This window comes from Numenius arquata, chromosome 17, assembly GCF_964106895.1.
Source record: "Numenius arquata chromosome 17, bNumArq3.hap1.1, whole genome shotgun sequence".
Lineage (NCBI taxonomy): Eukaryota > Metazoa > Chordata > Aves > Charadriiformes > Scolopacidae > Numenius > Numenius arquata.
The window spans coordinates 6,964,605-6,984,263 of NC_133592.1; the positions used below are offsets into that span (position 1 = coordinate 6,964,605).

Genomic DNA, 19,659 nt, shown 5'->3' on the forward strand with positions numbered 1-19,659 from the left:
TCTCTGCACCCTTGCCAGAACCAGGATGGAATATTTAGCTGTTTGGAAGTGCTTAGGCTGGGTTTTGTGGCACATTTTCATCTGTTGTGGTACTCAGCAGGTTTTTTGCATGCTCTATATATTAACTTAATGTATGTTACAGTCTACTCTGTAATGGAAAAATACCACGGCTGTTGTAACTGGTAGCACTTTCAAAAGCACTTGACTCCCAAGTCATCCAGGTGCTTTTGAAAATGTTACCCCGGGTTGCTATAGGAACCCTAATAGTTTTCCCATCTGACTTCTCCATTAACGCTGGGATTTATATTTAATTTGTTTTCCTTTTCCTCGCCGAGAAGAGGCAAGGGGCGAGCGCTTGTGCAGGGGGAGGAGATGGTTCTCGGTGGGTGTCCTGCCAAAACCAGCACCGGGGACCAGAGCCGGTTCTGCCGAGGTGCTGCCAGAGGAACGGTGCAGGCAGAGCCCGATCCGCTGCAAGCAGGGAAAGGCACAGCCCCACGGCGCTGCCAAGAACCACCCGGGAGGCAGTTGGTGCCAGGGTGGCTTTATTACGGGTCTTTCCCATGTTCCCAGCCTGGCATGACAGTCTGTCTACCCCTTGCCTTCCTGCAGGCAGAGGGGGCAAGGGGCTCACGGGCAGAGCATCCCACGCAGCTCCTGGGGCGAGGTGACGGGCAGGGAGCAGGCGAAGTTGCTGCAGAGATAGGCGGTGGCTTTCCCTTCCTTCCTCTCCAGGGACGCCAGGAAAGGCAACTGGCGGTAGAGGAACCCAGAGCTGTCTCCATCTGCCAGCATCAGCACCTGCCAGAGACGGAGCTGTGAGAGCTGCAGAGCACAGCCAGCGCCAGCCAGCTGGTCCTTCCCTCCCCGCAGATGTGCCAAGCGCTGGCAGTGTCCCCCCATGTGCTCGCCTGAAGATGGGAGGGGACAGGGAGCCGAGGGGACCCGTGCCAGCCCTCTGCCATGTCCCCATCATCTCTGTGCCACAGGGAGCCATGGTCCACACCTGCCCTGGCAGCTTTGCCTCCCTTTTCCCCCTCCAGACACCCGGCAGCCGGGGATGAAGCACAGGGACCAGCACGCACTGGCCCAGAGGGGAATGTCTGAGCCAGCTGGTTCCCTGGGGACACACACCCAGCCCAGGGGCAGCCCCAACCCCGGCACCAGCTGCAGCATCACCCCATCCCACCCCGCAGCCCAGCTTTTGCCCTACAAATGCTTCCGAAAAAATCTCAGGACACCGGCAAGCCGTGGGTCAGGGACTCTCCCGGCTGACAGGGCAGCACCAGCCAAGGGCAAGGGCTGCTGTGATAATTAGCTTTTCAGAAAGGGAAAATGTTTGTTAAAGCCTCAGGGCTTGCGGGCTAATCAGGGGAAAGGCCAGGAGCTGGCAGGGAGCCTGCTGCCGACACGGATGCGAAGGGTGAGCAAGGCGCAGACCCTTCCCAGGCCCAAGGCACGGCAGCAGCATCCTGCATCCCACCGCCGGAGCACACGGCTGCCCCTTGCCTGTCTCAGCCCCACCCCCGCACGTGTGCCCGCTGAGCACTGACACACTCGCCACATGTTCATGCCACTCACGCCGCCGCTATTGCCAACACCAAACACTGCCATCCACAGCACACACATCTCCCACCACGGCACCGCTCGCCCGGCGCACAGCATCCTCTGCCACCGGCCCCGGGGCCAGGACCGAACCCCAGCACTGACACCCAGCAGGGGTGCCCATGCAGCCCTGCCCTCACCCCCTGTGTCCCCAGGGGGTCACCACGTCCCTAGCCCTTGCCCTGGATAACAGCTGCTGCAGTCCTGTCCCCCATCGCCCCACATCTCCCGCTCGGCCTCTGCCTTAACCCAGCTCCAGCTCAGCACATCTCCCTGCCTGCCTCCTGCTCCCCCCCCCGCAACCTCAGCCCCCCTCGTCTTTGTCTGGAATTAATTCCAGGAGTGATTAATTACCAATTCATGTCCAATCTGAAATTCATTATTCATTTTTCTCACAAGCTCCCTAAGGTCCTCTTGCAGGGCCAGGATGAAGGCGAGCGGCAGGCTAGCGCTCTGCAGCTGAGGAGATAATGGGATCCTTCATAATTACCCTACAGACCATTAACAGGGCAGGGATCTATACCAGGAGCTGGGATCCAGCCCTGGAGCAGAGATCCAACCCTCTCTCCTCCCGGCACCAGGAATCCTGGGGGAGCAGCCACCAGCATCACCCCCAGAGCACTCGCATCCCTGCAGCAGCTACCTGCGGCAACGGGCTCCTCCGGGCACGGGGTCCATTTAAACCTGCGACCTCAATGCCGTTTTATCATCGGCATCTCGTTACAGCAAGGATTTCAATGTGAGGTTTGTAAGGAATTAATTACTGGAACGACCTAATTAATTGTGTTCCTGCAGACGAGCCTAGCCCCCAGCACCCTGCTGGCACCGAGGGAGCGGGGGCGGCAGGGGACACGGCAGGGATGTTTCCCCAACTTCTTAGCAAAGCCGATTCCCAAAGCTGCCACGTCCCCGGAGCAGGTGACTCGGGGCTGCCCCACCTCGGGGTGGGTAAGGGGAGCTGGGGAGCAGCTGGAGGGGCCTGAAAGTGGGTGGGAAGAGAAGCACCCATGTCCCCATGCGATGCAGCACAGGAAGAGGGATGGCTGTTGGGAGACAGCAGGCTGGTCCCAAAGGCAGCGTGACCCTCTGAGTGGTGGGATTCTCCTCCCTTCCCTCCATCAGCTCTGGAAGGCGAGGAGCCATCGCTACCACCACAGATGAGGCTGTCCTCTGGGAACGAGCGGCACTGGGGAAGACCCTGCGGGGCTGCACTCCTCTGGGAAGAGAACCTTCCCAGCAGAGATCCTCCTGCCATGTTCCTTCTCCCAGGAAACAACCCCAGGCTGCTACCGGGACAGCTCCTGACCCATCCCACCATCACAACGTGAGGCACGCGCAAGGGCAGCCACTCCAGACCCCCGCCCTGCCTGCTGCCAGCATCCCGCTTCAGCCCCCTGTGCACCTCTCCCTGCACAGCCCCCCTGCATGCAGCCTGGGTGGGCGACACTGTCCTGGGGCAGCTCCCGAGCACCCCCATGGAAATATCCATCCAGAGCATCCAGCCCTCCTCTTCCTCCATGCTCCAAGAAAGACACAGCCCAGGGGAGACGGATCTGCCCCTGCAGAAGCCACCATCCCCACCAGCCAGGCTCGTTACCAGCTTAGCAGGAGGGAACTGAGCTGTGTTATTTGCTCTGCTCAAGACCCCAAAGTTGCTGGCTGTCCCCCCCCCACCCCAACAAAGAACTCGCATGGACTCAGGGGACCGACAGCTGAACCAGCTGCAGGGAAAGAGAGCGGGTTATTAGCAGCGGTGCTGGGCTCCCCACTGCCACCACGTCCCTTCCCATCCCTGCAAACTGGGTCACCCACTGTAATCCTTCAAAGGGGGAGAAGAAGAGCACGGGAACAGCAGCCTCACCACGGGGATCAGCATGGCCAAGGGTGTTGCTGGAAGGGAGATGGTGGAGGAAGGACCAGGAGCTGCGTCCCCCACCGTGCTCCCGGGCAGTTGTGACTGTCCTCCAACACCAGTGTTAAACACTGCTGGGCACGTAGGCAGAGGGTCAGGGATGAAAGCCCCCGTGAGCTGAGCTAATGCAAGGACAGCAGGAATCCCGTGCTGGTGGCTTAGCCCTCCCCAGTTCACCCCAGCCGGGGTCACAGAGGGAAACTGGTGCTTTGGCCCCAGTGCCAGCTCCCCACATGCTGCGGCTCAATGTGCCAGTCCCTGGCACCAGGACCCCGACAGCCGGGGATGAATCTGGTCCAGAGGCTGAAACGCTGAGCCTCCTCGCCCGCAGCCCAGCCCTGCTTCCCTCGGCTCCACAGCCTTGCCAAGGTGTGAGCCATCCGTCCCTGGGGCAGGCACGCTGCCTTCTGAATGTGACAGGCACCAGCTGCCACACTGCCCTTCCCTGCCAGCTCCATGGGCAGCAAACAGCTCCGTCCCCACGGCAGCACGGCCCCTCCATGGGATACACCGAGTGACGCATCTCTGAGGAGGGACACAGGGGAGCGGGGCGGTAACCCCAGCACACCATGACAGCACGGCTGGGGACGAAGATTTTGGGAAAATCTTTGTACCAGGGGGTACAGCCCCTCCCGGGAGGGGAGACCTACGGCCAGAGCGAGGTACCACCTTGCCGCTCCCCAAGGATGGAAGGGAGAAGGTGACCCAGACACCAGCTGGATCCACACCAAGCATGACACATTCGCACTGGGCATGACACATCCACACTGGAACGAAAGGCTTTCCCTCGGGAGAGCAGTGCTGGGGACGCTGAGCTTGGGCTGAGAGCAGTATAAACAGCCAGGAGTGACAGCAGATGCTGCTGCAGCCACTCCCTGAGCTGGGCTGCCAGCACAAGAAGGACATGGACCTGCGAGAGAGTCCAGAGGAGGACACAAAAACGATCTGAGGTCTGGAGCACCTCTGCTATGAAGACAGGCTGAGAGAGTTACGGTTGTTCAGCCTGGAGAAGAGAAGGCTCCGGGGAGACCTTAGAGCCCATTCCAGTATCTGAAGGGGCCTACGAGAAAGCTGGAGAGGGATTTTACACGGGCATGTAGCAATAGGATAAGGGGTAATGGCTTCAAACTGGAAGAGGGGAGATTTAGATTAGGTATCAGGAAGATATCTGGCAGGCAGGACAGGCATCTCTACCTTGTTCGGGCTGAAGACGGAGTGGACACAGCGTAGCATCTCTTTGGTGTCTTCTCCTTGGGGGTCACCACAGATCACGACCTGTCCAGGAAGAGCGTGTGTGGCAGGAGGGAGAAAGCAGAGAGTTGTGATGGCACCCACTACCACCACCAGGCCCCCTCCCCGCAGCAGGTCCCATAGGGGACATACGAGCCCCAGCCCGTACCTGTTTGAGGGTGTGATGGAAGACAGCAGTGGCCCGGGCCATCTCTGGTAGGGCTATCGGGATCTTCTGCAGCCTCTCTGAGAAAGCAGCCAAGATCTGCCCGGCTTTTTCCACCCACTCCGTACGGCCGGAGTAACAAGCTGCTCGGAGCAGGTTTGTGACAGTGACAGAGTTGGCGGCAGGCTCTGCTCCGTCCTGGTCTGTGGGGGACAACACCTCCTCCATCAGCCCAATGCCTCACCACCCCATGGCTTGGTCCTCCAGCCAGATATCACCCCTGCCCTCCCTAAGCTGCCCCACGCCATAACCCATGCAGAGCACGGCCACGTCCCCTGCTCACCATTCTTCAGGCGCAGGAGCAAAGAGGCATCACCAGCCTCACTGGAGAAATACGCAAAGCCTTTGGGGTCCCAGAAGAGCTTGTCTTGCATGTGCTGGAGCTGCAGGGCCCACTCCAGCCAGCCCTGCTCCAGCGAGGCTTCGTACAGGTCAAAGAGAGCCTGGATGACGAAGACGTAATCCTCCAGGAAGCCCTGGATGGGCACGGCGCTGCAGTGGCAGATGGGGAAGGAGCATCAGGGTCTCTACACTGGCCAGGAGGGAAACGTTCTCCAGCCCAGCAAAGCTCTACCTACTGGTCTCTGCTACCCAAGGAGATGCCACCTCAGAGCTCAGTCCAAGATAAGCAGTGGCTGTGCCAAGTCATCACACAGCTCAGCTCTGGGTTTCTGTACCATGGGGTAGGGCAAGGGAAGGCTCCTGCCAGCTTGGAAGATGCGGAATAGGAAAGGACCTGATCTTAATTCCTCCTCACTGGGTTGGGGGCACTAATCCATCCCAAACTGCACCAGAGGCAGTTCTGCGCAAGGCAAACTGCCTCCCTCCCTCCAAGAACAGTCCTGCCTGGAGGAGGAGAGGATGGGAACTGCCAGGAGCCTGGGTAGCACCCGTGGGGTGGCCAGTTGGTCCGGAGACATTCTCTGTACCACTGCTCACCTCTGCTCCACTGTGTTCTCTTTGCCCCGGTAGCAGCTCCGCAGCAACCTCCCACTGGCAGGATCAAAAAGGTGTCTCCGCAGGAAGGCAGCTGCCTGTGCAGCCCGGCTCACGTACTCCTGCTCGGCCAGGGCCACCCCAGCCTGGGCAAAGCCCGAGATCATCAGCCCTGTGTAGGACAGACATGGGGATAGGCTCAGGGGGGCACAAGGAACTGGGGAGGGTATCACTGTCTTAACTTTAAAGGATGCTCACCCTGAACCTCATCCTCCCTGACATTCAAGACAGGTCAGGGCTCAGTCATCAGCTCTTCCACTCGGTTCAAACCACTAAGAAAGTCACTTACTGTCACCAAAGAGAAGGGCTGAGCGCTGCAAGGCCAGCAAGAGCTAAGCCTTCTCTTGCGGGCAGAAACAGGGCTTAAGAGTCTTCCTGTTTGCAGGACGTGGTATAACTCCAGCTCACACCAGCTCCAGACCCAGTTAACCAGGCATTTACTGCTGGGAACAGTGCCTGGGGTACTGCAGTTATTACCTGCTGCAGGACACCCAGACAGATGGACACAGAGCTGTGGTTCCCCCACTAATGCAGCCTTGGAAAGGGGCTCTGTGCCCCACCTGAGTCCCCAACTCAGTCCCCTTCCCTCCCCTCCAAACCGGGGGAGCTGGGCTGAGCCAGGAGAAGAGTTCTGCTGCTCTCTGCTGGCAACACGGGAGGAAAATAAAGCCAGAGCAATATCTTGATGCTCTACAGCTCCACGGCTCACAGGTGTGGGGCTGGTTCCCCCAGGTTCTCCAACATCCCCGGACCCCAGCCCACCCACTGCCTCCATGGGGGCCTGTCCAGTCCCAGCAGGACACATTGCTACAAGCCCCAATAAACCTGCTGGCCCCAGGTAGCCACGGAGGGCTCCGGTCAAGGCACGTGTCCCCAGAGCTGAGCCGTCTCTCACCGTTCCACGCCGCCAGCATCTTGGTGTCCAAGTGTGGCCGCGGCCGCTGTGCCCGGGCTGCAGACAGCCTCTGCCGGCCCTCCCACAGCAGGGCACCCAGCCGACCAGGCTCCAGCCCAAACTGGGCTGCTGTCAGCTCCGGGGAGTACCGGACAATAAGGACGTTCTTGCCCTTCAGCTCCTGGTGGGGGTCCTGAAAGGAGAGCCCCACTCTAGAAACACCACCAGGCTGGACCCCACATGCTTTGGGGGTGCCCTGCCATCCCCCCACGCCCAGGGGTGCGGGTCCCCCAGCGATGCTCCCGGTACCTGGCAGGTCTTTGCTCTCCCTCACCTGCATGGGGCTCACGTTGCCGGTCTCCTTCACTCCGTAGTGGTACATGAAGACATCTCCCAGGGTTGTCCCCTCTGTGGCTCCCTCGACAGGGTCAGGAAGGAGAGCCCGGATTTCCTCGGCTGTCCACACACAGAAAGCTCCCTCTCGCTTCTCTTCGGATGCGGTAGTTGGGTAGGAATCTGCATCTTCTGCACTGTAGAAACCTCCTGCCTGGGAAAAGAGCAAGAGAGACCCTCCAGCTACCAGGACAGCACCTTCAGCCAGCTCCCCACCACTGCTGGGCTGGCAGTCTGGCCAGCGAGCCGCAGCGGTGTCCAAACCGAGCTCAGCTGGGAAGGGAAAGCGGGAAAAGCAGCCGCAAGCCACTTCCCAGGGTAAGCAGCTCCCTTTGGCCCAGCTCAGGGAATAACCTACCTGGTCACTCAGGTCCCGTGAGACGTAGAGCAGAATGTCTTGGACAACATTGGCAAAGAATTCATCACCAGAGATCTGTGGGAGGCATGGGGTGGACATCAGTGTTACAATGGGGAGAAGGGAGGCAGAGACACAGCGAGACAATAGGTGATTCTAATTTAAAAAGCTGGCAAAGGCAGGGAAACACAGTGGAATCCAGGGATTTTAAACATCAGATGGATTCAGAGTAACATCTCTGATAGAAATCTACGGGCACTGGAGAGCAACCCTGGAGTTACACCAAGGCCAGAGGCAGCAGCATGGGTTTGCTGACTCTGGTAAAGACCATCCAAAAGGCTGTTCCTTCCCCTATCATGCTCAAAACCCTGGGGTAAACTGTCACGAATTTGTGCACCGTTCCTCTCCAGATGAAGGAGACCAGTAGATGAAAGGGAGCATGGGACTGCTCCATGCCCATGGGATGGGCAACATCTTGGGGAGCAGGCAGAGGGATGCCAAAGCCATACCTGAAATGCTCTGCTATACGTAGCTGCCAGCTGCCCCTGGTCATACAGCATCTTCTCAAAGTGAGGGACATGCCAGTGCTGGTCAGTGGAGTAGCGGTGAAATCCCTGCAAAGACCAAGCGGACACGTCTCCAACCCACGCCTTCCAGGCATGCCAGAGGTTTACCCCCAAGGCTTTCCTCCTACCTGACAAATGTGGTCATGGATGCCCCCATGGGCCATCATCTTGAGGGTATGCAGAGCCATCTGCAGTGCCCGGGCACCTTCTGGAGTTGTTCGGTGCAGGGCCCAGTACGTGAAGAGGAAGTTCAAATTCACTGAAATACAGGGAGAAAGTGGGAGGCTGTGGGGTGGGCTCTGCCCCCGGGTGGTGCCTGTCCCACAGCAGGACTCAGCAGGAGAGGTCAGACTGACCTGGGGTGGGGAACTTGGGGGATTTGGAAAAGCCACCGTAGTCCTCATCATAGGAGTTGGAGAGTTGCTGGAGACAGGTGGCCATCACCTCTTTGGATGGTGGGGCTGACTCCTGGCCCTGAACGTGGATCTCGGACACGTGTAGCAATGCTTCCAGGATCTTCTGGCTGTTCTGCAAGAGGGCATCTTTGTTCTCCTTCCACTAAGATGCAGAGTGAGAAAGTCAGTTCTTCCATGTTTGGTCTCTTTTTGCTTCCTGCGTTGCATCAGTCCAAACCACACCATCAGTTCTCAGCCACCCTCCCCAGATCAGTTCCAATCCATCTCCAACCCAGCCAAAGCTCTGATATGTTCTCCGGGCTACCGTTCCTCATGACTATATCGTTTAACTTGCTCACCCATCAAGCCCAGACCAGTTTCCCTGCTGTCCCTTTGGTTGAGCACTGCCCTGCTAAGCAATTCCTGCTCTGTACCTGCTCTGCGATTCGGAGCAGCACAGTCCGAAAGCCAACACGATGAACTCCATCTTCAGGAGGGAAGTATGTCCCCCCGGCAAAGGGTTTTAGGTCTGGAGTCAGCCAGACGCTCATCGGCCAACCACCTCCACCGCTGGTTGCCTGAAAGACAAACCACAGGTGCACCAAAGTCAGGCAAGAGGCACCCTCTGTTCTGTACCCCTCTGGCACACGGACGTGCCTCACTTGAGGACAAACATGTCCTTCTCTCCACCCCTGTGACCTGCATGGCCCCATTCAGACCACCCCACACACTGATTCTTCTTGCCTGAGGAACATGACCATGAACCTCATCTTGAGAGAGCCTCCCGAACCCTGCCTGTGCCTCCCTTACCTGCACGAAGGTCATGTACACTTTGTCCACATCTGGCCGCTCCTCGCGATCCACTTTGATGCACACGAAGTTCTTGTTCATAATCTCTCCGATCTCCTTGTTCTTGAAGGACTCCTCCTCCATCACATGGCACCAGTGGCAGGTGGAGTAGCCAACTGAAAACAAACTCAGATGAGTGAGGAAAGGCCCTTTGCAGGGAGCAGGACATGCGTTACGGGGAGGTCACTCAGAGGTGGGACACCCTGCTATGGGGAACATCTGCTGCCTGCCTGGAGAAGACGTGGAGAACAAAGGCCTCCTGCAAGCACGGAGGCTTGCAGGGCCTCCTGTGCTCTCCATCTCATCATACTATGATCTGGCCAAGAACTCTGGTAGCCAGGAAGGCCCTTGGATGCAGCCCATCTGCAGCAAGAGCTGCTAAAGCCCTCTCTTGCTGGCAGAGTTAGTGCCCAGTGTCCACCCTTCCCATGCAGCTCTTCACACACCAGCTCAGGACAAAGCCCGGCTTCTCTGGCCATCTACTGAACAGTTATGTGGGAACACAAAATACATCTTGTTTCTGGTTACCTGACAGGAATATCAGCTTGTTTTCTTTCTTTGCTTTATCAAAGGCTTCCTGACCCCAAGGGTACCTGTGGAGGGAAGACAAGAAAGGACCTTCAAGGCTCACTGCTGCTGGGGCTGGGACTCGGGCTCCTCTAAAGCTGCCTGAAGAGCTGCTGCCTGGTGGAGAGTGGTCAGGACAGCTGGGGACATGGCTGGCTCAGAAGCATGGACCCCGAGCCCATGGGGAGCTGCGCAGGAGGCCCCTCTGTGCCCCATGGAGGCTGGGCTGCTCCGCCTGCCATCGGGTCCACAGTAGCGACCGCCCCAGCCCCAGGGACACAAGGAGAAAAGAGGAAGGAGAAGGGCACCAGTCGCTCTTACCAATCCACGGGGTTGTGGGCGTGCTGCAGGAGGTAGGGGGACTTCTCGTTAATCAGGCGGTTGGTGTGACGAGGGACGCTGGGGGGGCTGGTCGTCCCCCCCGTAGCCATGGTCATGCTCCCCGTTAGAAACACGCACCTGCGACGCCAAAAGGGCTCACCATTGCCTTGTTCACCACAGCCCATGGAGAGAGCCATGACACCCCAGACCAGCACCACCCTCACCCCAGCTCCCTTGGGTGCTGCTAGGTCCCTGGGGATGGGGTGCTGCTCCCTGTTCTTCACTCCCCATGCCCCCTCAGAACCCCACGGCTGAGAGGGAACCCCTCTCAGCCCCACGGATGGGTGGCTCCACTGGGGTCTGGTTCACCTCCATCCCTCTCCAGGACCCTACAAAGTCCTCTCCACTTGTTGGAGGCTCAGGTGAGGCTGTTCTCCTCCAGCTCCTCATGGCCCGGGGAATGCCACCCCCTGGGCTCCCTCCCCACCAGCACCCTTTGGGGGCACAGCCACCCAACAGCCAACGGGTCAGGGAGCAGTGTTTGACCTGTGTGTCCATGGAGAGGAAAGCCCCCTCCCGTGGGTGCACAGGTAGGTGCGGAGTCAGGGTGACACAGGCTTTTTGTGGCCAGGGGAGCGAGGGACAGGGGGGGACCAGAGAGATCCTGCTGCTGCTGGGCGGGATGCAGGGATGGGGGGCGGGGGGAGGGATGGGCACCCAGGGATGCAGGAGGGGGTGCGAGAGGGGTGCAGGAAGGGGGTGCAGGGAGTATGCAAAGTCATGCAGGGGGTACAGGGAGGCTTTAGGGAGGATGCAGGAGGGATGCAGGGATGCAGAGAGGATTTGAGGAGGATACAGGAGGGGTACAGGGGGACAGAGAGGATTTAGGGAGTATACAGGAGGGGTGCAGGGAGTATTTAGGGAGGATATAGGAGGAGTACAGGGAGGATTTAGGGAGGACAGAGGAGGAGTACAGGGATGCAGGGAGAATTTAGGGAGGGTAGAGGAGGGGTACAGGGGTGCAGGGAGGATTTCGGGAGGAAACAGGATGGGTACAGGGGTGCAGAGAGGATTTAAGGAGGATACAGGAGGGGTGCAGGGAGGATACAGGAGGGGTACAGGGATGCAGGGAGTATTTAGGGAGTATACAGGAGGGGTGCAGGGAGGATTTAGGGAGGATACAGGAGGGGTGCAGGGATGCAGGGAGGATTCAGGGAGGATAAAGGAGGGGTACAGGGGTGCAGGGAGGATTTAGAGAGGCTACAGGAAGGGTACAGGGAGGATTTAGGGAGGATACAGGAGGCCTGCAGGGATACAGGGAGGATTTAGGGGAATGCAGAAGGGATGTGGGAGGATTTAAGGAGGATGCAGGAGGGGTACAGGGAGGATTTAGGGGAATGCAGAAGGGATGCGGGAGGACTTAGGGAGGATGCAGAGGGATGCAGGGAGGCTGTTGGGGAATGCAGGAGGGGTGTCAGGGCGCAGAAAGGATTTAGCAGTGATTCGGGGAGGGGGGGTGTCAGGGGAGACGCAGGAGGGGCACAGGGCACTGCAGGGAGGATTCAGGGAGACGCAAGAAGGACGCGGGGGGATGCAGGAGAGGTTTCGGGAAGCGCAGCGGGGACCGGGACCGGGCGGGGGGCGCCGGGAGGGGCGGACCCGCCCCTCCCGGCGCTCCCCCGCCCGGTCCCGGACACCCCCCCACCCGGTACCTGCGGGCCCGGCGCAGCGGCGCCGCCAACATGGCGGCTACGGCGGAGCCGGGGGGAGGGAGGGAGGGGGGGGGCGGAGCTGCCGCCGCTCCCCCGTCACCGGGGCGGTCCCACCCGGGCCGGCCCGCCCCCCCCCCCCCAACCCGGCTCCCGGTCCCTCCCTCCCTCCCCGGTCCCGGAGCCGCGCATCGGGTCCGTCAGAGGATTTTATTGTCTCACAGGCAGCCCCCCCCCACCCCCACCCCGCCCCGCCGCGCCGTCCCCATCCCACCCACCCACACCCCCCCCCCAAGTCCCGGAGTGGGGTCCAGCAGCGGCTGCCCCCGCGGGGGGCGGGGGTGAGAGGGGGGTCCTGCTGGCAGCCCCTCGGGGGACAGCGAGCGGGAAGGGGGCGAGTGGCGAGGTGGGGGGGGGGGGGCGACCGGGGAGAAGTGGGGAGTGACAGCCGGGGGGGCAACGAACCAGCCGGGGACCCCAGTATGGGGAGCGTGTGGGGGGGTGAACCCCAGTTTCCCCCAGCCCCAGCGCTGCCCCACAGGCGCCGGGGCAAAGCCCCCTACCCCGGGATGGGGGGGAACCATCCAGCAGTGAGACCCCATGCACCGGAGCCCCCCCAAACCGCAGCCCTTCAGAGGGTCCCCCGCCACGGTTCCATCCTCCACAGGGGAAGGGGGTCCCCTCTCGCCCCATCAAGCGTGGGGGGGCTCATGCTGGCTGCCCCCCAGCCGGTGGGCACGGGGAGGGGGCTGGCGTGGGGTGGGGGGACACGCTCCCTTGCAGCTAGCGAACCTCTTGCCGCCCCCATGGTCTTGGTGGGAGGAAAGGCTGGGGGGGGGTGTGTGTGTGTCTCTAACAGCCGGGGAAGGGGCGAGAGTCTATGTCCAGAAACTTCAGAGGAAGGGGTTGAGCCCCCCCGGAGCGGCCGGTGGGGCTGGGGGGCCGCTGAGCGGTAGTAAAGGCTGTGGCAAGTTGGGCAAGTTGCCGGGGATTTCAGGGAAGGCGCCGGCCTGCGGGAAGGCACTGGCAGAGACGGGGAGGGCGGCGGCGGCGGCGGGGACGCTGCTGAGGGGCATCGGTAGGGACGCGCTGTAGGTCATGGAGTTGGCGGGGTGGCCAGCGGGCAAGCCGGGCACCGGCGAGCTGGTCCGCATCTGGTTGAGCGTCGGCTTGGGCTGCTCGGCGAGGCTGAAGGGGTTGGTGGGGGACGGCGTGCTCAGACCTGCCGCGGAGAGAGAGAGAGAGAGAGGATGGGATGCGTCAGGGCAGCCATGCCACCACCCCAAGCCCTCCTCTTCCTCCCCCAGACACCCCTCTGCCCGGCCCAGCGCCCCAGCATGGCACCTACCCGAGAGAAAGGGGTTGCGTGTCTTGGAGGCCGGCGCAGGGGCCACTAGGGAGTCCAGGTTGACCAGGGAGGAGGCGGCGGGGCCGAGGAAAGCCTCGGGAGTTTTACAGTCCTTCCTCTCCTTGCCGGATTCGGGCAGGGAGTCAGCCAGGTTGGTGAGGTCGAAGCTCTTCGCCCCGTCCTGCCTCCCGCTGGGGAACAGGTCGCCGAAGGGGTCCAGCTCTGGGGCGGGAGGGGAGATGAGCCATGTGAGCCGGCCAGGGGACACCGAGGGGGATGGCATCCCCCTTCCCCGTCACCACACGGGGCAACTAATGGCACATTGCACCCCAGGTCACAGCTCGATGCTGTGGTGCCCGAGCTCCCCCCGAGCCACCGCAGGAGGCGGCAGGGTTGGGGATGTGGGTGCACGCAAGGACCGGAGCTGCCCCCTCGGCTGGGGGGCACCCCAAACCCACGGCACGCACAGTTCCAGGTGGGGACAAGCTTTGGCCACCCCAGCAAGCAGCCACGCACAGCCCGGCCAGCCCTGGAGCTGCCTCACCACAACAGGCAGGGACACGTCACCGTCCCCAGCTGCCCAAATCGTCCCCTGCCCGCTCCACCCCCCCCCCCCCCCCCGGCTCTTACCCACGGGGCTGTTGGACTTGGCGGAGGAGGGTGGCTGCGAGGGGTCCTGCTCCGGCGGCTCAGCTGGCTCGGGTGGCTTTGCAAACGGGTCGAAAGCGTCCCCCCCTGGGGCTGGGGGGAAGAGGTGAGACTCAAGGAGGGGAGCAAGCGGGGAGACGAGAGGGGGGAGATGTATGGGCAGGAGGGAGGCAGAGGGGGCTGCCTGCAAGGAGACAGAGAGGAGGGCGAGTGGCAAGGGGATGTGGGGCTAGGAGCCGGGAACATGCACTAGCCCAGGGGGCTGAGATGAGCCGGATCAGCAGCCTGGTCTCGAGTGGGCAATGCCGACCCATCCATCCCCCTGCAGCAGGCAGGTCCCTTTCCCAGCCCCAGTGGGGACAGGTGGAGGGGTCAAGTCTGCAGGACTGCTTCAACAACCAGCACTGGCCCCCAGGCCGGATTCTGCTCTCCTCCCCAGGTACCAAAACTGAGTGCAGAAGACAAGGGACCTCCATGGGGCAGGAGGAAGCACCAAGGAGGAACCGAGAGTGGTACCAAGCTCTCAAACATCGGCTGCTCCTACAACCGCTTCCCCATCTGCAATGCAGCACCTGCGAGCAGCAACCGCCCTGTGCTGGCAGGGCTGGTTTGGGGGAAGCAAACAAACAGGTATCACCCGGGGGACACACACGCCATCACCCCACTGCTGGAGTGGTGCAGCGGCTGCTATCCGCTCCCATGGGAGGGCTCCAATAACTGTGCATGTTAATTAAAGCAGCCTATTCTGTGCAGAGATAAAGCCTACTAGTTCCTTGAAGTCTTCAGGATGCTGTGGGGCGAGTGGAGGTCCGGCTGTGGGGCAGGAGAGCAGGGAGGGGGTGTTTGCAGAGCTGGCTGTGGGAGGAAGAGGGGGAGCACCCGGGATGCCTGATCGCGGGAGGGCAGTGATGGCCAACGCTGCTCGCGGTCCCCAGCAAAGCCAAAATGCTACTGGAGCCTCTTACCAGCGTTGGGAGGTTGCTCGGCCACAGCAGCCCAAGGGTCGGCAGCTGGTGTAGAACCAGGGACCTGGGCAGGGGGGGACGCTGTCACCCAGGGGTCCGCAGGAGGGAAGGCAGAAGACAGGGGTGCCTTCCCCCAGGGGTCGGAGGCTGCCGTGGTGGCTGGAGCAAAATCCCAGGGCCCAGCGGAGGTTTGCTGGGACGAGGCACTCGCCTGGGAGAGGGGCTCCCCACCGGTGGCCGGGACCGGCACCCAGGGATCAGCCGTGGCGGCCCAGGCAGAGGCTGCTGGCTCTGCTTTGGGTTTCATATCTGAAAGAAGAATCATAGAATTGTTTTGGTTAGAAGAGACCCTTAAGACCATCAAGTCCAACTGTTACCCTAGCACTGCCAAGTTACCACTAAACCGTGTCCCTCAGCACCACATCTGCACGTCTTTTAAATACCTCCAGGGATGGGGACTCAACCACTTCCCTGGGCAGCCTGTTCCAATATTTGATAATCCTTTTGGTGCAGAAATTTTTCCTAATATCCATCCTAAACTTCCCCTGGTGCAACTTGAGGCCACCTCCTCTTCTCCTATCACCTGTGACTTGGGAGAAGAGACCAACCCCCACCTCACTACAGCCTCCTTTCGGGTAGTTGTAGAGAGCGATGAGGTCTCCCCTGAGGCTTCTTTTCTCCAAGAAGGGAAGCTGTGGGAGAGGGGAACAGTGTGGGGCACAGAGGGATGCTGAGAAGCGGGGATGTGCCTGGGGGACCTCATCTTCCAGCTGCACTGCCCAGGCGTGCAATGGACTGGGCAGCGGAGGGAGGAGAAGCAAGAGGTCCTTACTGCTGAGCTCCCGGGAAGCGGGGAGGGACAGAGGCAAGGGAGAGGTTTCTGACACTGTCCCGAGCTTCGGCAGCCCGCGCGTTGCCCCCACCTGGCATATCCCATGGGTCGGCAGACGTGTGGCTGGAGGGGGCTGGCGCCGGCCCGAATATATCTGCCAGCTCCATGATAGAGGACTGCGAACAGAAAGGGAATAAAGAGGTGAGGGAAGCTCAGGGCAGACCTGCGGGGCCATGGGTTCACCCCAGAGCCCAAGGCTGGTTATGTGGCCATCCTGTCCCCCAGTGCTGTACCTGGCTTTTCTTCATCTTATCTTCCTCCTCCTCTTCCTCCCTGCCCTGGGCAGGCTCCTCCATGGTTCTCTGCATCAGGGAGTTCTCCCCTTGCCAAGCCCTCACCTCCTGTGGGGACAAGGGACGGGGCCTATGAACTCAGCAACCCTGTGGCCAGCACCTTCTCCAGGAGACAGACCCAGCGCAGGAGCTGCCACCGCATCCCCGAAAAGTCCCAGCATCCGAGCAGAGGGCTCCTCTGGGGCCGAGCCCAGCGGGAGAGCGCTCAGCAGACAGCCCCGGAGCAGCGAAAGCAAAGCAGGCACTGGAGCAAGGCGGCGTTTCGGGCTCCAGCGCCCCAGAGAGAAGCCCAAGTGCAAGGAGAGAGGAGCGCCCGGGGCTGTGGGGCACAGGTACCTTCTCATGCTCCTCTTTGCTCAGCGCGAGCGCTAGCTGCAATTGCCTTTCTTCGTCTGTACTGGAAATTGGAGGAAGTGGCTTCTGCCAATAGAGGAAATTGGGTGACATTTCAGCTTGCCCTCAGCACGCGGGGCTCCTTGGAGGTCCCCGTCCTCGCCACCACCTCTCCTGTGGCCCCCTCACCTGCCTGCCCAGCATCTTTGCACCCACCCGGCTGGCTTTGCCTACAGACCCCCAGCCTGGTGCCCCTATGCTCTCTCTCAGGCTGCTCTGCGGCCACTGCCACAGCTCCTTCCCCTGCCCCATCACCTGCTGCTGCATCTGGGCTGGGATGCCCCTAAATTAGGCAGCCTCCATCTGCCCCAGGAGGTTTGTAGGGACTCCAGTGCAGTCAGTGGAAGAGAGGGGATGGATAGGTGTCTCCTCGTCCTGGCAGCCAGCTGGGGAGGAGGGTTCGCGATGCCAACCAGCCTCCGTTCAAGAATCTTGCCCAGCCCCACTCTGGTGGGGCAAAAGCATCCAGACGTGAGGCAGATTTTGGGGAGCGGCTGTCTCTGTACCACCGTGGCAGCCCTGATCACCATCCCATGACGCTCATCTGGTAGCGTGGGACCAGCTGGGGCTGGGAATGGGGACCCCAGGGCAGGGTGTGTGTGTGCACACACCTGTACAATTGTGTGTGAGTGTGCACACGCATGCACAGCCCAGATGGACTCCCACAGGCAATGCTTGCAAAAGCATGTTCCACAGGGCTCATCACAGCAGCATGTGGAAGCTATAAATACTCCAATTCCAGGACAAAAATAGGGATATACACTCTGCTCCGTCTCCAAAAGAGCCTCCATCAGGCAGGGAAAGACAGGCAAGCGCTGTCTCTGAAGCACATCCCCTGCCCCAGCAGGACTGAGCTCGCGATGCTCGGTGCTAGCCCTGGGGGACACCCGCTGGCCCAGGCACACAGCCCCTCGGTCACCACGTCCCTCTGACTTTGCGTGCCGTATCCGTGTGTGCCACACGGGCCGTGCCAGCCGGTGGCAATCTCAGCTGGTGCGCAAATAAGCTGTCCCAGGTGGAAAATGGGCCTCGGCCAGCAGATAGGAGAGAGAACAGCTCTGGGAGAGGCTTCACGGTCAGGGACAGCAGCTCCCTTGCTGTCCGCATCCCCGCCTGGCTGCTCCTGGTGCTGTTTTCCAGTGCTCCTTCTAGCCTGGTTTTAAAGGATTGGCCAGTGGGAGGGAGCCCCCAGCCCCACCAAACCCCCAGCCCAGTGTACAGCCCTGGCGACGCTGCTGGCCCCCCACCCACCAGACAAACCACAGCACTGAGCAAGACATCACCTCCTAAAACCTCTGCAGGAAGGCAGGAGAAAGGAGCTTAGACCAGAAGCCCTCAGAGGAAGAGGGCAGCTAGGTTTGGGGAGGTCACAGTGAATCCAGAAGACCCCCCCAGCCCACCCTGGGGTCTGGGAGGCTGGATGGGTCTGAGCCTGGTGCTGTCCCCGCTGGTACAAGGACAGGGAGCTGGGACAGCCCGTGCCCCCATCTGCCTGCTGGCGGTTTTGGATGCTGGGCACAGCGTGAGCAGCCTGGTGCGGTTGCAGGTGCATGCACCGGCCTCGGGCAGCCCCCAAATCTTCCCTCCTCCAGGGGAAATGACCCACCGTGCCCAGACAAGGCAAGGTGCGGGACGATGCCCAGCCTCACGCACCCCGGGGCAGGCAGAGCCCCCCTACCTTCTCCGCCTCCTCCCGACTCATGGCCAGCGCCAGCTGCAGCTGCAGCTCCTCCTCACCCGTCGTCTGGGGTCTTGCTTGCTCCAGGTCAGAGGCAAACCGTGGGGACGAGGATGATGCTGGGAGATAACAGAGAAAAAGGTGAAGGGGTGGCATCAGGCCTGGGGTATTTTGGGGAGCACATCAGCAACCTCCCCCAGGCTCCCACCCCAATGCGCCGCAGCGTGGCTTCCCCAAGGGATGTAGCCCCACATTAGAGCTCCCTACCACAAACGAGCCGTGGGTTTAAGGCTTGGGACACCGCCAGCTCCCACCACTGTTGGGGTTCACCAATGAACCAGCCAAACCTCTGCCTATGGCACAGGATGGAGCCGGGCTTCTCGACCCTCCCCCGCAAAAGGTAGAGGGGAGCAGTGGGCACCAGGCGGGTGCACACCAAATGCAATGCCTGTTTCCACCCCACAGCGAGCCCAAGCAAGCCCCTGGGTCCCTAACAGTGGCACTCACAGTTAAAGGAGGAGGGTGAGCCCCGTGCCCGGCCATAGTCATCGCCGTAGGGTGATGCGCGGCGGCCGTAAGTGACCTGGTGGCTGCCACTGCCCATGCCCTCCAGGGCCATGCGCTCCTTGGTCTGCAGCGCGTGTGCCCGCTCCTGCTTCAGCCTCTCCTCATCCTTCAGCAGCGCCATCACCTGCTTCACCTTCTCCCGGATGTTGATGCCCTGGTCCTTGCCATCCCGGTCCACGTACTGGAAGTCCTTCAGCGTCTGGATGGTGTAGAGGTTTTCCCGGCATTGGTGGGTCACCTTCTCAGAGCCGGTTTTGATGAGGTAGTCCAGGAGGGTGAGGGCTTTGTAGACGTGACGCCAGTTCTTGCCACTGTCATTCAGCCGCCGCCAGATCATGCCCATGACCTCGGCAAAAGCCACCGTGTTGAAGGTGAGGTCGGCGATCTCCGACATCAGGGAGCTGGGCGGTCCCCAGGGATCATTGGAGGTGGCCTCCCGCACCTTGATCTCTGCCTCTGAGTAGTTGTGCACGATGTTTTTCACCTGCCGGCGCAGCGCCGAGGTCGTCATGGCTGTGCAGTGCCAGGGACCCGCCGGCGGCAGGCAGGAACGGTGGAGAAGGGATGAGCACTCACAGCCACAGCCTCACTGGTGCCTGCAGCGGGGAACGGGGACACAGAGACCTCAGCATCGCCCCAACCACTGAATCCCATCCCCAGACGCCTTAGCTGGCACCCAGGACACTTCTCGAGGTGGAAGCACCCATCGTCAGGGTGTTAGGTGCACCCTGCCAGGCTGTCACTGCCCACTAACCTGAAGACACATAGGATCCAGGATGCTCAAGGGGAAAGAAAACACATCTCAAAGCAAGCCGATACCCAGCACCGCAGAGCAGCCGAGAGATTTGGCTCCAGA

The 19,659-nt window shown here is 61.0% G+C and overlaps 2 protein-coding genes across 2 annotated transcripts; both read right to left on the minus strand.

The window, feature by feature from the left end:
- Nucleotides 1-524: 524 nt before the first annotated feature.
- On the minus strand, nucleotides 525-12,057 carry SPATA20 (spermatogenesis associated 20). The gene is made up of 16 exons (XM_074160038.1): nucleotides 12,023-12,057; nucleotides 10,311-10,448; nucleotides 9,951-10,015; nucleotides 9,384-9,538; nucleotides 9,008-9,151; nucleotides 8,535-8,736; nucleotides 8,307-8,437; nucleotides 8,122-8,226; nucleotides 7,616-7,690; nucleotides 7,199-7,411; nucleotides 6,865-7,057; nucleotides 5,913-6,081; nucleotides 5,257-5,465; nucleotides 4,917-5,116; nucleotides 4,712-4,792; nucleotides 525-801 (listed from the first exon to the last, which is right to left on the minus strand). Exons 1-16 carry the CDS (start codon nucleotides 12,052-12,054, stop codon nucleotides 631-633), a joined length of 2,283 nt encoding a protein of 760 aa, XP_074016139.1. The 5' UTR covers nucleotides 12,055-12,057; the 3' UTR covers nucleotides 525-630.
- An 855-nt stretch (nucleotides 12,058-12,912) lies between these two features.
- EPN3 (epsin 3) lies at nucleotides 12,913-19,314 on the minus strand. The gene is made up of 9 exons (XM_074160301.1): nucleotides 18,744-19,314; nucleotides 18,237-18,355; nucleotides 16,502-16,585; nucleotides 16,106-16,213; nucleotides 15,904-15,988; nucleotides 14,981-15,289; nucleotides 13,998-14,108; nucleotides 13,368-13,589; nucleotides 12,913-13,241 (listed from the first exon to the last, which is right to left on the minus strand). Exons 1-9 carry the CDS (start codon nucleotides 19,312-19,314, stop codon nucleotides 12,913-12,915), a joined length of 1,938 nt encoding a protein of 645 aa, XP_074016402.1.
- Between the last annotated feature and the right edge of the window lie 345 nt (nucleotides 19,315-19,659).